This window comes from Ambystoma mexicanum, chromosome 7q, assembly GCF_040938575.1.
Source record: "Ambystoma mexicanum isolate Mex_15411 chromosome 7q, UKY_AmexF1_1, whole genome shotgun sequence".
NCBI classification, from domain to species: Eukaryota; Metazoa; Chordata; class Amphibia; order Caudata; family Ambystomatidae; genus Ambystoma; species Ambystoma mexicanum.
In genome coordinates this window covers 614,691,566-614,707,040 of record NC_090941.1, presented here as the reverse complement: position 1 = coordinate 614,707,040, position 15,475 = coordinate 614,691,566, and the positions used below count along the sequence as shown (strand labels likewise).

The window sequence follows — 15,475 nt, the reverse complement described above, 5'->3', positions numbered from 1 at the left end:
AGATGGCCATCGAAGACAGAAGGGTCCACAAGGGGAAGAGACAGCTGGCAAATCATGCGCTCTCTAAATTCAAATTTGTCCAAAGAAACCACTGCAGAAGTGCTTCCCTGTACGAGGCGAAGACCAGGTAGGGCCTAAACGGGCAAGACCAACCAAAAATCTGTAAATGCCAGTTCAGCAGCAGCGTGTGGGCATTTCCAGATTTTAGTCACTGCGGTGGCAACTGCGTTAGCTTCAGGCCCCACGTGTTAGGCAGACCTGGCTACACCTCTGCGTACGCTCTTTAGCTCCTTTTGAGTTCATGTCATTTTGGAGGTAAACCTCTCCTCATGAGCCATTTAGAAGTGTTTATAAACCTGCGTTGTGTTGCGGGGAGGCCGGAGCATGGAAAGCTAAGTTTTGCGGTGGCATGAAGGGTATGTCACTGTCTCTGAGCCCAAGGTTTGACTTTTCAATAGGCAGGATTGGCTCCGTTATCAAGCTCCAGGAATACAATAGAGGTATTATTACTCACTTGAAACTGTTAAATTAGTCCTTAAGGTTTCTATATGGAAAAAGTATAGCAGTATTTGCTGCAACAAAAGGTGACATACATTTTCAAAACACCCTTATTTTCAGTAAACCGCAAACTCACTCTTTTCCCGTGAATGCTGTCTGTTTCAATTCATTTGTTAGATTTAAGATTAGATTTAACGTTTTTCTTCATTTGGAACAGATTTTGTTTTATTCAAGCAAAAGAGCTTCTCGTAGTTCGTTTGATTGGTGGTGTTCTTGAGTTTAATAATTGTCACCAGACAGATAAGCCCTTGGTGCCAGTTGGAGAAAGGTTACTCTGCTTGCTGCCGTGCGCTGGACTGGGGCGACTATCTTTAGAATTCCTCGCCGTAACCCTGTTTTCTAATTGATGTTTCTAATATTTATGCTGTGTGCATTGTTCAGCTCCTAAACCAGCCCTTTTCTTGACAATGTGTTTGCTTTCCCTGCAGCGCCACCCTCTTGGCTTTTTTAGTGGAACTCCTGAAAAGTTCAGTCGCCATGCAAGAGCAGATGCTGGGAGGGAAAGGGTTTCTAGTGATTGGCTATCTTCTTGAAAAGGTAAGTTGACTTCGGTGTCCACAGATGAGGCACTTCAGAGTAAACCAGTGGGTTTAATTCCAGTAATCCGCTCATAACGCATTGTCATGATTTATTTGGAAATATGCTATTCATTTCGTATTATACGGGTTATGTCAATGAGATAAGAAATGACCTCTTCCCTGTGGTTAAATAATGGCCTACAATTAATGCACTGGGTTGTGTTGCAAGCACTCTTTCCCTTATTCTGTGAGATGGAATTTGTCTTCCATTTTCGTTGTTTTTTTTCTACCTGTTAAACGTCGAGAGTCGATTCATCTTTTTCCGCAGACCCAGAATGATAGTTGTCTTGATCTGTACTCCATGGCCTGAACCCTTATTTATTCACCATTGCGTAACTCCTTTGAATTCCTTGGGTCTGCAGCCTGGTGAGCTGCGGGCCTTTTTGCCTCACCACTTTGGCCACAGAGTCCCTTTCAGCGTGGCCACACTGGTGCGACAGGCAATCCGGCGCCGCTCATTCGGCGAGAGAGTGATTTAGACGCAGCTGATGACATTTAGCAGCTGTCCTTAAATCGTCCTCTCTCCAAATGGGCGCCTCATTCTAGCATACATAAAAAAGAAAATGTAACTGCAGTACATGGCATTTGAACCCGGGTCGCTCGTCTTCACCGCAGGGCAATGAGCCACATGGCCAAATGGGGCATATAGGTGGAAGGCACAACTTTCATTCTGAACCTGCAATTAAACATATATGTGCATATGTGGGGTTGCAATGAAGGGTAACAGTCGTGCAAGGACGTGTGGCAAACTGCAAGGCCTTCAAGACGAGAGACCTGGGTGCGGATATCAGTGCTGTGTATATATTTATTTATTTTATCATTTGTAGAGCACACTAAAGCCCAAAGGCAACGAGGCGCTATAAGGAAGTTTTAAGAAGGCTTGCTTGAGGGTTACAGTAAGCGGCCCCAAAATTTCTGTTTAAATACATTCACTTAAGCACATTTGCATGGTTACAAATGATAAAACATTGATTGTTACAGTTGGTTACTAGTATTCTTGTCTAGGTATATGGTCTCCTATACATGGTGAATACAGTAATAGTGCATACTTAGGATGAACAGGCTCTTCAGATGAAGAGCTTGGTTTTTTGGGCTTTGCGGAAGGCTGTGTGTGAGTCGATTGACCTCATCTGAGCTGGGAGGTTGTTCCATAGGGTAGCCACCATAGTGGGGAAGCTGGTGCCTCCCGCGCGCACTCTCCGTGTGTGTGGAACAGTGATGCGGTTGGCATATGCTGCCCTAGAGGGTCTGGCGATAGCTTGTCTAGTTATCCTCTGTGTCAGATAGGGAGGGGCTTGATCGTGTAGACATATATATATATATATATATATATATTTTATTTTTTAAGATCGCCTGGATTTATGCACCCATTTGTCCTGCGCCAATGGATCCCTGCACCCTGCTGGCTACAGCCAACAGAGACGCAAAAGCAACTACCTATGCCAGAACCTTGAAAAATAATGTTTTGGAGTAAATCGCGTAGGGGTAATATCGTTTCAAATTATTTCAATTCAATTTTATTATAAATAAATCATAATATTGAAGAAACAAGCAATAAGATACATGAATAATGAAAAATCAACAAATTGGTAGACTGATAAAAAAACAAATAAACAAAGGATTGATGACCGGATGCCAACCATTACTTTACTGTATTTGTATCGCGCGACCACTGACCCGTTCTCATACAGTGATAACATCACCATTTTGAGAAAACGTATGCAGTGCAATGTTATCTGCAAACCAATCGTACCTGACACACCCACTCACATACCATACAACCACCTGACACAAACATTAAACAAACACTAAACAAACACACTCAGACAATTGACATTATTGTGCAAAACCTAACCCTAATGTGCAAACGTATGCAATTGAAGGTGCAAAAATAGCAATTTTACCCAGTTCAGGAATGGCAGGCTGTGCTGAATGTCAGCCCTGGGCAGAGGGCGACCGCCCGTGGCACCATTGCCCCCCCTTTCTCCTGGCACCAGTTCGGGGGAGCCTTTCAAGGATTACCCCGAGCTGGCGTGGTTGGATAAGTGTCATTTTGAAATTAAATGCGCTTGTGGGAGCGGGTGCATTTAACAACAATAGGGTGCTGGCACCCTATTGAGATAATTACCACCCTGCTCCTGTGCAAGAGTGGGGCGATGATCATCTTAATAGGGTGCCACAGAACCCTATTGTTAAATGTGCCGGCTCCCGTGAGCGCATTTAATTTTAAAATGACAATTCTCGCACCACAAAAAGACATTTCACGCCTCCACTCTCCCCTACCAATTTACCAGGGGCGCGGCGGGAGGGGAAGGGGACACCAAATTGTTATTTTTCTGCCCGGGGCGCTGCTGCTACTAAGGCTGGCACTGTCCCTGGGCCCGGATTTCCCATATGGGACCTGCTGTTAGTGTCAGTCTGAGGAACTCGCAAGCCTGTGGTCCATTTCTAGTGATCAGACACTTGCTGTATGATCAATCCACATCGCTTGTTTTCACCCTTAAATATGTATTCCTCATTTGCTCCCAGCGTATTGCGTAATTTTTGGTTGCAGATCTCGGAGTGGAGGTCAGTTGGATTTCTGGCTTGTGCCTCTGCTCGTAACCTGTTATTACAGTTAATGGCCCTGGGTGAGTCAGGCGAGACCTCCTGAAATGGGAATCTTTTCTGTGTGCACGCCCACCCGAGTAGACTTCCCTCATTTATGAAAAGGTTAGTGGCCCTCTCGAAGCGAAGCTCAACTAACCTTCACAGAGAGGATCAGCGCCATTACAGGGACCTGCACAAACATACTAGACTATGGGCGTTCTACATAGCCACGGTACTACGTCATTGAAATGTCTCAGGTTGTCCCACAACAATGGCCCGTCAGGCTGGCCCTGGGCGCATTGCTCCATTGCCAGACAGGCAAGCGTGAGCCCAGCAAGGATACGAATGCTGCAGTGAAATGGCCCTGTTCCGCACTGAAGCAAGTTGGCACCAGATCCTGCCTTTGGCAGTTTCAGGTACAGCTTGTGTGCCAAGTAGGTGTTTCCTCAAGAGCTTCTATGGCTAATAACTTCGTTATGGTTTTCTTCCCTTTTGCAGCTGAGTTTGATTCCGCGTGTGTTATTATCCCTGTGTGTGCCAAAGGTGGAGCCATGGGATTCACAAGCTAGAATTGACATGCCACGCATATCTGCGCTGGTTCCCTTCATAGGCCTATGACCAGGGTGGCTACAAATTCAAATGCTCTCACGTCTAGGTCCCAGTTCACTTTTCAGCTCCTCTGTATGTATGTCGATATTACCCAGCAAAAGTACAGTCGCTGCTGGATCAACCTATTGAGTTTCCTATGACGATATTTCTGAACGTTCGGACAGATAGATGTTTAGACACTTGTCCATTCCTGGATCTCTGCTTCATTCTGAACACCTTTGTGTTCTGATTGGCCAAATCCTTTATTTGAAACTGATTAATGTGGTTGGCTGAAAAAGCTTGTGACGCAAGAAGTCAAGTTTCACTCTGAACTTGTTGCAATTTAGGAGTTATTTGGGATAACCGCCTTAAAAGACTAAGGCTTTATTTACAATTAAGCTGTAGGTTTCGCTCCTAGGACAGTCTAAGCAAATGGTATCAAGATGGCTTCAATTTTAAAATGCCATGGTTCTCTCTCTAGCGGGCATACTGGTCTCCCGCTGCTTCTCTATTCTCAGCACAGTCTCAGGGGCACAAAGCTCTGCTTGCCATTTGTAATCCGGCCAGGATGATAGTGCTTTGCCTACTACTTCTTACTATTCAGGATATATAGTGCCCCAATTCATATCAAAGGGATAGTGCATCCACCTCACTTCTATGGGATTTCATGCCCTTCTCACTCTCAAGGTATATAGTGCCCTTCTTGCCTATAAGGGATATAGTACCCTTCACAGCCAGCCATAGCAAGTTTCAAAGCCAGTGTTGGGTCTGCAGGGATCCTTGTTCATGAGCCGGTGCCTGTACCGCAAACCAGAACACTCTCAACATTATCTTGGGGTTCACTCTTGGTGCCAGTCTCCTAGGTTTCCAGAAGCTGCTCCTCTGGCATACAGGATCACACAGTGTGTGTCATTGATTGATTGATATTTTATTTCTATCGCGCTCATACACACGTGTTTCGGAGCGCGACAAGGCAGGGAAAGGGAACAGGGGAGAACAAAAACAACGATCTGACTAGGCCCAGTGACATTGAGAAGGTGCAAGTGCAGGGTAGAGGGAGAAGGGGGAGAAGTGCATGGAAGGGGGAACAAAAGGAGAGTGCGGAACAAGAAGAAAAAAAACAAAAATAATAATAAAATAATAATTAAAAAGGCAACAAACAGTGCGAGTGCAGCCAGCAAGTGGCAAGTGCTGGGTTTATGGCAGCATAGCCATGTAGGTCTGAAAGTGCAGGAAGAAAAGGGGAGGGCTGTATGGGTACAGATACAGACCCCAGTGCAGGGGGTGGTCCGGAGGCAGTGCGTGAGGCTGGCAAGATGAACAGGTACCTGGGCCCAGAGGACAGAGGGTGGCCAAGTGCATGGTGCCGAGGGAGAGTAGAATCAACAGGAGAGAGGGGAGGAGAAGGCAGAAGCAAAGAGGAAGGTTTTGAGGTGCTTTTGGAACCAGAGATGGTTCACCTCAAGTTTTAGAGTGGGAGGGAGGCTGTTCCAGAGGGAGGCCCCAGCCGAAGACAGAGATCTACCCCCAGCTCGTTTCTTTGAGAAACGACTGACCCTGAGGGAGTTAGAGGTAGAGGAGCGGAGTGCTCGAGATGGTAGGTATTTGCGGAGGGATAGCTGGGGGTATGTTAGACCCAGGCCACAGAAAGCCTTGTGGACAATGCAGAGGGTTTTGAATTTAATCCTTGCATCCACTGGGAGCCAATGGAGAGATTTCAGAGCTGGAGAGATACGATCCCAGGGCTTGAGGCCAAGGACAAGTCTCGCCGTCCTGTTCTGGATAAGTTGTAAAGGGCGGAGAGTAGAGGCAGGTAGATTAAGAAAGAGGCTGTTGCAATAGTCCAGTTTAGAGAGAACCAGAGCTTGGGAGACAGTGAGCTTCTGGGGGAATAAGAGGAAAGGAAGAATACCTCTGAGGAGGTGCAGTAGGAGGTTTGACTTTTTTGATACATCAGCGATGTGGGCAGAGAAGGAGAGTGTGATCAAAGGTGACACCAAGGTTCTTGGCCTCGCGGGTGGGGATAGGAGGAGGGCCAAGGGAAGCCGGCCAGAGAGTGAGGGGAAAAGAAGGTGATGGTGTGCCAATGAGGAGGATCTCTGTCTTTCATGACCAGAATTTTTTCAATTAGTCTGTTCCATCATTTTAGGCAATCTGAATGTTAGCCTGCTGTTTCATGGGGCCCTGCACCAATGAACCCACAAGGTCTTGCTCCATCCTCAGAGCTCCTGTAATGCAAAAGGATAAAGGTGTAACCTCACCTTCTGAGACTTCCAGCTCTGAGGCTAAATCACTCTGGACAGGGTAAGGCCAGGCTCTAATGGCTTGGGGAGGGAGGGAGGGAGGGAGGCTGTGCGTCTTCTACACATTAATTCTACCTCCAAGCAGCCCATGGCTCTGACAATTGAAAGGGAATGCAACCCAAAAACCATAATGAAAAATAATCCAAAGAGCCAAATAAGCACTGCACCTCTTTCCAAGGGAAAACCAGGTTTATTGCATGCAGAAAGGTCTCCGGTGGTCCTGTGGAACCGAACTGATCCAGAGCTCTCTGATTTTTCAAAGGGTTAAATGTTTTATAGGCTGATAAGCCATACTTATCAATACTAACATAATAATGAATTACAACATAATCCCTCCATCCTCATTGGTTACCAAAAAATAAAGACATTATGCTATGCCCAAAGCCTATTACATGCTATGACCAAACTGTATGCCTATAAACAAATGCCAATAAAATACTTTACAACAAAAAAAAACATGCTAATGTCCCCCTACAGTCCCTGAACCAATTGGCCACATCCAACATACGCCCACTTCCCTGTACATGTGATCCCCTACATCATCACTCGGATATCCAGGTACATGATTGGTGGCTTCTCTTTATTGATAGATTCGTCAATTAAGACCCTCATGTGATGTGCACCCCTCTGTTCCAGATGCGATAATAGTAAACTGGCGAGGCTTCTGCTTTGATAAGACAAATAGGCCTTATCAACCCAGATGCCACTGTGCAACCAAGTTGCCTCCCCGACCTTGTACTTCATTTATTGCCCTCACCTCTGATCCTCCTATCCCAAATAACTGAACGTTCCAGAGATGCCCCCCCCTTATCTCCTTCAAACCCCAGGTACCCAGAAATGATATGACTAGGGAACCACTCTTGAATCTGAATTTCGGGGATGTTTTGGCTTTTGGCTGTGTTGAGTTGTAATTCATATGGGACGACCACTTGTTGGGGGAGGGCAGCTGCGCTATAAATATTTGCCTTGCCCATTGGCCTCACAAAACTATATGCTCTGTTCTCATGAATTTGTCCTTCAAAGGGCACATCCCTATCAACACTTCCCGCAGCTCACATTCCATCCCCACGCTATTCATGCTCTGCAGCTGGATACAATTTGCGTTTATCTGTGCACTGCGGGTGCCTCTGACCGTGGCTTCTTACCTGGGGATGGAAAAGGGCATTTGTTTTTTGAGCTGTGCTTTGCAGAGCTACAGCTCCACATCAAGGCCTGCATTCTATTCTATTCAAGGCGTACCAAGCCTTAACTTCCATTAAGGCAAGTCCTCTGCCATTTTAATGTGCTGACCTTGCTCCTACCACGGTACCTATCTGCCTGCATTTGTCATCTTCGTCAACTCTTCCCGTACCTCAATATGGCCCATAACTTCAAAATACATCACCTAAACACTGGGCCTATAATACTGTACTGCCTATAACCTCTGCAACTGTAACAGTAATACATTTGTTGCTATATGTGAGCATCTAATATGGGTCAAACCTAACTAAAAACAATAAACACGTCTTTTGCTCTGCAAACCTCTGCCTAGTCCCACAATATTTCGTGCTGGTAGGTTTTTTTTTAAGCCTGAACCTTTGTACCTGGCTCGGATGCGGTACGTGCATCCCAACACACTATTGTCATGAATGCCAGTTTACCTGAGCTGCAGAGTCCCCTCCCAGAGACCGGTATTAAGCTGCCATTCACATGATGCTATTTGAATCCATATTTACCTGTTGAGTAATTGTTAAATAAAAAAACCTATGTACAGTGTCCATAGTTGGACAATACGTTTCTCTGAATTGTGTCAAACCTTTTTGAGCGGACCCACTTACTCTCCATCACCTTTTCTGAGGATATCCTTGTGGTTAGCTGGCTGCCATCTGTGAGGCAAGGGGAGCTCAAAAAGCCATACATTGCACATTATTGAGTTAAGATGTGAGCGCGTGCTAAGGAGGAGTTTTGGTTTGTTTCTGCTGCATTCCATTATCTAGGCCCCCTTATTGGAAATGCCCAGCAGAAACCGGTCACCAGGAGTGCTTCATAGCCCGATTCCCATCACAAAATGAACATGCACTTATGAAGTTCTAAAGGGGCTTGGCTCTGGTGTGATTATCCTAACACTTTATCGTCACTTTGCACATTATGCCCAGTTACTTACATTTTCTAGGTCAGCTAGTATAACGCTGGCTACGATTGCAAAACTGCCACTAGTAATATGGTGTTCAGGAAACCTAGATGAAGTGGGAGAATATATATAGTGCACGTAGGATCAGGGCTGAAAGGGGACGATAGGAAAGTATCTGAGGAAAGGCTGTGATGAAAGTGCTACAAATTCACACGTTGAGATGTTTCATTTCCAATACATCTTTGCGCTTCTCCGACAAGTTCCCACTGTATGCATCAGCAATCGGCTGTTCTGACCAGGCATTTGAGTTTCTCCGCAGACTCCGGCTGTACTAGGGAGGCGCGTTTCTTGAGGAATTCGTGTGGCCCCACAAGATTTGCCATCTGATCATACAACTGGCAAATTCAGTGTGCAATGTTGCAGAAATGGAGGCGGATGCGTACAATGGCGTGATAATCTGCTGGATGATAGCATCAACTCACCGAGACCTGAGAAGGGTGTCCGGTTGTGATTTCATGATGGCGTGATGGTAAATCGAGAAGCTGCAGGCAGAAGACGGCTACGTTTGAGGTGCTTGAAGGGCCCAATGCGGGAACAGCAGAGTTGAACATCTGTGTGAACGATACACGGAGAGGCTGGGGGGGATTCCATGAGTTCACGGCATTGCTGGTGACAAGATGTGGGAAGGCGGTAAACGCTACAGAAGTCAGAAACATCAATGTAATGCTTAAAGAGTAGAAACCACCGCTACTATTGTGGTATGTAATTGACTCATTTAGTTTTGCACCAGGAAAGCAACTACATAGAAGACCATGCGGTGTAGTGATTGGGGGGGATGGGCTGAATGCGATAATGGGCAAAGCCCTGCATAGGCGTAGGCAGTATGATTGAAGAACACTCAAACCAGTTGCAGTATTACAGTAGGGTACAATTATAGGAGTATTTTGAGTAGAGCTAGTGAATTAATAATTGTAATTTAAATATAGATTGAAATGCCGTGCTGGGTTGTCCCAACATAATATCTAAAACGTGAATTAAAACCAGGGGAAGAAATCAACGTTTATGATGAAGAAATGATAAGCGTGCATTGTGTGCTTTAGTCTACCAAATAAGAGCGGATTTGATGGCAGTTTATGGAAGTGTTATCTACAAGAAGGCAATGTCTTATATATGGTATCACATACAAATACTAAAGTTATTAGTGTAAAGCTAGACACAAATAATTCAGGTTCCATTATTTTGACAAAACATTCCGACAGACAAATCGGGTAACTACTGGAATAATCGATACATGTCACTTCCTGTGTTTTTTAGTTCATGGGACTTATAGTTCCCGTAATAAAATCCAGGACAACATGTCCCAGAATGCACTGAAAAAAATCAGGACCACATGCACATCTCCGAAATATAATGGGGTACGCTTGCATGTTTGTTCTAAGGTCAGAACTCTGACTGGCCAATTAGCGCAGTTAAGGTCCCTACACTACAGCAGGGGGGGTTGTACATAAAGGCCACTATCTATTCTTCCAATTCTACAAATCAATGACCCGACATGTGGAAACATCTTTAAAGGGTCTGTTTGGGGAATTGTGTCACAATTGTCAGTGTAGCCACCGTCAAGCAGAGCCGCTTTCTGGAATACGAATGATCGGTGATGGTTGATGATGCAAATATGGGTAAATGGAACTAGAACGGTTTCTTTTACATAGGTTGAATCTCATTAGTAACACACAGTATTCAGGGTGGGCAGCCTAGCAAAGCTTTGGGAAGGCACTTAGTATAATGATGGATCTTGCACCACAGCATGGGGTTGTATATTGTGTATTGCAGGTTCTGGGGCGTGACACTGTGAAGGGGCAGTGGGAACTCCGGCCAAACTGACTAAGGCCGGCCACCAGGGCATATGCCAGAACTGAGTTTTACCCCACAGGTGCGGTGAGGGATCGGGAGCGGGCTCCAATCCCCGATTCTCCCTGAGTCTGCCCTGTGCTGCAAAATCATTGGTACCACTGTCTTTCCCGCCTTGCCTGCCAGCCTTTTGTCTAGCCAGAGTTCTTTCTGCTGGCTACAGCATCCATTGAGCACTGTGACCACACCAGAACAAGCTGGATGCAGAGAAAAGGATCCTGACTTTGAGTCTCTCACCAATGATGATCAATTCATCCCTTCTCAAGCAGCAAATTGCACCAGGCTGGGCAAAAGAGCCTAAAGTGGCGGTACCCTTCGATCGTGAGTTGGTGAAATGGAGCAAACGCTGACGTATGAAAAGGGCGAGGTGCCAAGAGGGGATTTTAAAATCTTTACACGGAAAACACAGCATCCAGGAAATTATATAGGGAGAGATTGCCCCAACAAACTGGTGACACGAAAGACCAATTGGGAAGGTGAGGTGGCGAACATGAGGTATGACAGGGCTGTAAAAGCCCCATAGTCAGATCTGTGGATGAGGGATGTATGGTTGAGGTCAGGAGGCGGGGTTGTCAGACAGACCACCAGGTGGCATAGAGTAGAGCGGAAGGTGCAGAAGGGGGTAGGTAAGAGTGGTGCAGAGTGAAAAAGAGAAAAAAAGAGTGAGGGGTGGGCAGGCAAGAGCGAGCAGGTGTAGTGAGTAGGGAGTAAACAATAGCGGGAGGGGTGGGGGGCGAGGAGGAGTGTGAAAAGATCTGCAGAGTAAGAGTGAGACAAAGAGGAGAGAGCAGCGAGAGGGGAGAGAGGGCAGAGAGAGAGACAGAGGGCAGGACATGTAGGGAGAGAGGTGATATGGAGCAGAGAGGGAGCTACGGCACCTATGAAGATGAGAGGAGAGAGTGACAAAGGGGTTGAACAAAGGGAGTGCAAGAGAAATAAGAAAGATCAGGGAGAGGAAAGAGAGAGTGAGTGAGTTCAGGTTTGTGAAGGAAGTTGGATGAGGCAACAGCCTTTAGGCTGTCATTGCAAGATTAGGTACGAACCAGATACTGGTGTTTACTAGTCTCTAGTTATGCATGAAACACTCTTGGGGTGGGGGGGATAGTGATGCCTGGGCTATGGTGGAGCGCCCCCACATGAAGGACGTGGATGATATTTAGAGAGCCCATTAGTCAGGCCTGCCTACCGTCATGCCAATGTCTGTGACATTACTAATAGAGTATCTAAACTTCAATTCTCAACCTATTGCAGCCGTGACCGAATGTAGCATCTGCAAAGGTGTAATATCCTGATTTTTTTTTTCTTTTTTGTAACCAAAGTCAAATTGGTTTTTCAATGGCAAGCCTCCTCTACAAACACCTTGTTTGAAGAAAAAAAAAGTTAAAGTTGTCATTGATTAAGAAGATGAGTAACATATTGATGCTTTCTGTATAGCAGATACATGTACACATCTACTGTGCACCCTCTTAAGACACATCAGCAGCTGAGCAGTGAAATGGCAACATTTTAGTGTTTACCATGGTTGTGTTTGTTTAGAATCTTCTTCTGCTGATCGGAATATCTAGAGTATAGCCTGCGCTCAGCCCACATTACCAAACCAAATGCAAAGAATATGTAATATTTACTTTTGTCTTCTTAAACTTTGATTGAGTCATGGTACAAGTTTTGGCTCGGCGCATAGAAGCGTATTGCCCCCTCCACCTCTTATGCTTCTGGCCAGAATAGAACGTGATCATGAAAAACACAACGTGATATTGAGAATTCCCTTGATATCGATACACATTGTTTGATTAAAAAATGTAATTTTGTACTTGATCACACGACACATCAATCTTGCCAATTGTAGGCACGTCTTTTAGCAAGCATCCATGTCTGCATCCTCCAAACATGTTCTAAGTAGGTGTCTCCTCGTGTCCTGTTTAGAAACATGTTATTCCTTCATGTTTGACTTTCTGTAGTCCTAGTCCGTCCTCCCAATATGTTGATAGTTTCTTATTTGGGGTTGTAGTAAATACTGTACCAGTCACTAAAATGTTTTTTTTAAAACAATAATTCAACAAAATCATTCAATTCCTCCGGGAACAAAGAGTTACATTTCTGAATCTCGCATCTCTCATCCTGCTTAAGAAGACTTTGTAAATTAGTTCCTCTAGTGAACATCAGTGTTTTTATTCCAAAATGAGAAAATTAACTTCAGCCAGATCGTGTCCCTTTTCTTTAAAAATGTTTTATGTGTGCATAGTCTGAAATTAGGAGGTTGGATTGCCTCACCAACAAAAATTACTAGAGCATTCAAGTACTTTTCATAACCTTTGTAATCTTTGTTGCATGTGGTATAAGGTGCTAGATTAATATTTCTCATGTTTTGTAATGTTTAAGCTCGAAAGATTTTTGATGGAGCTGCGCCAAGCACAAGATAATCATGGACATGGACCTCGTTTTGTGTAGTTAAAAAAGGTTTGCTTATTATTTTTGTATAGATACATTTTTTACTTGCTATCACTGTCTTTATTTAGATCTCAAATAAGACATCTTTGGTAGATGTGTAAATACTTTTAATCTTGGGATACAATTAAGTTAGCCCAGTATTTGAAAAGATTTCCCACGTTCCTTTAGAGGTCATAGACAATATGTGAACAAACATATTTTTTTCCTTTTTAGGATGGATTGACTTTTGTAAAATATATCGCTGTTATATATATAAGTACTTGATGTGTCATCTATTCAAGTCATTTCGGATCTTATTGTCTGAATGTTAATTTTTCCTTCATTCCATGAGCTCGGACGTGGTATGCTTCATCAGAAGTAATTATCATACTTATTCAGAGGCATTGCGATTATTGTATTGATTTATTCCACCTGTAGGGTGACAGTGGTGTTTATATGGAAGGCTGTGGTACACTTCAAATATTATGATTCTTCTCACTAGTTATAGCTCCATCCTAAAAAGATGTTGCTGTTTGGTTAATGTTCATAGTCAACTTGATGGATGGATGGATGGATGGATGGATGGATTGATGTATATAGTTGAGCAATATCAAAGATTTGCCCAATTTAGTTCCTGTGTCCTTCCAGTCCCAACATATGTTGTCAATGCATCTTTAGTAAAACAATGACTATGGGCCTCATTGCAAGGTTGCCGGTATCCTGGCGGTATCACGAGGATACCGCCAACCTGTAACACCGTTAACGGCACTCAGTCTGGTGGAATTACTGCTGTATTATGAGTGCCGGTAAGGGTGGTAAATCCCCATTCTATGGAGTCCAATAGGACTCCATGGGGGGATTTGCCGGTATTACCGGCACTGGTAATACCAGTAGCGGTAATACAGACTATTTTTGCTGGTGGGGTGGTGGAATTAACTTCAGCTCTTGGCTGGTGGTAATTTCAGCCACCCTACCAACAAACTTGTACTTTGCCGGTGCAGTAACATGCTGGTAAACGGAATTACTGGCACGTTAATAACACACCTGCAAAGATGTAATGAGACCCATCATCCTTAAAGATTGGATTTAGAATCTATTGCACTACAGATTAATGCAGGAATGTGTGATTTTTTCAAAGTAGGGGCTACAAAGGAGTCCTATAACTAAGCCTCTGATCTGATTTAGCAGAAATATTGTATCAGGAATATAAATTATATTTCTGTATACACTTCAGCAAGGAGAGCAATTAAGTATGACGGCATGTTGAATATCAGGTGAGTTGAGCAGTACTCTCATAGTCTCAAAGCGCTCCTATTAGGAAATAATTGAGTCCATACTTTGGATGTCCAAGGTTACTAGCAATGTATCACCTACCTGGCATGTGTAAGGAAGGCATGGCATCAAAGTAAGACCGACACAAGTGATCACAGTTCAAGGGTATTTATTAAACTGTAAAATTAGTGAGATAAATGCCTAATCTAAACCTAAATCTAAGATGGGAGCAAGCTACGACCATCAAATAATAATAATACCATCCAAGTGGTGTCTAGTAAAATAAAAAGGGTCTATACTAAAAAAAACTATCGCTAATCCTTACCAGTATGCTACAAAATAGGATGGGATAATGTTCACAAGAATAGAACAAGTGTTCACAAAACGAAGTGTGGATGTTAAGGCTGTGTTTTTAGCACGGGACAAGGCGGGACTCTTGAGCACAGCACACTGCTGGGCTTCTCCAGCACAAGTTTACAGTTCCTTTCCAGTATCAGGGCCTTCTGTGCCCATATCTCTTTCATGCAAAAATCTCTTGCTTCAGATGGCCTGATGTATCACAAATAACACAACAAACAAAAGTTCCTTCGGTTACTCTTCACATTGGGCGATTACTCTTCGCCCCTTGGATCCCCCTGGGCCGGGCTGTGATCCTTCTTTCAACAATAGCCTCTCTGTCAGGTTCAGACCCACCATTCACAGTGGACAACCCTCAGTCAGGTTCACGCTTGTCGACGCAATTTTCATGGGTGTGTTACATTGTGCTCTCATTTGCAGGCATCCCTCAGCCGGGTTCACATTTGCCAGTTTAGTACAGTTCTTTTAATTGTAACACCTTGTGGGATTCGCTACCCTTGGCTTCTCCCTTGGCATCCCTCTGTTGGGTTCACACTGCCATCCAGCGTAAATATCATTACCTTGCAATATTTAACAATGTTACTGTCTTCCTAAACAATTGTGCAGCTTATTCATTCCACTTCACGGTTTCCCAAAGCGCTTGCCAATTTATATCTCGCTGGGTCACTTGGTTACTCTGGCGGTGCTGATTTCGCAAAATCACATGGTGTTCCTCTCTTCTGGGCACAAAATGCCACCTCATAGTTCCTTTAGTTTCTTACACACTTTCACAAATTGTCAAAGAC

At 44.4% G+C, this 15,475-nt stretch overlaps 1 protein-coding gene across 6 annotated transcripts in view; it reads left to right on the top strand.

Moving 5' to 3' along the window:
* NBEA (neurobeachin) overlaps nucleotides 1-15,475 on the top strand; it is a 2,584,133-nt gene that overhangs the window by 536,803 nt on the left and 2,031,855 nt on the right. For all 6 annotated transcript variants that reach the window (XM_069640609.1, XM_069640605.1, XM_069640608.1 and 3 more), the window contains exon 11: nucleotides 987-1,095. In XM_069640609.1, coding sequence (XP_069496710.1) covers nucleotides 987-1,095 — 109 coding nt within the window. The remainder of the gene's footprint in view (nucleotides 1-986; nucleotides 1,096-15,475) is intronic.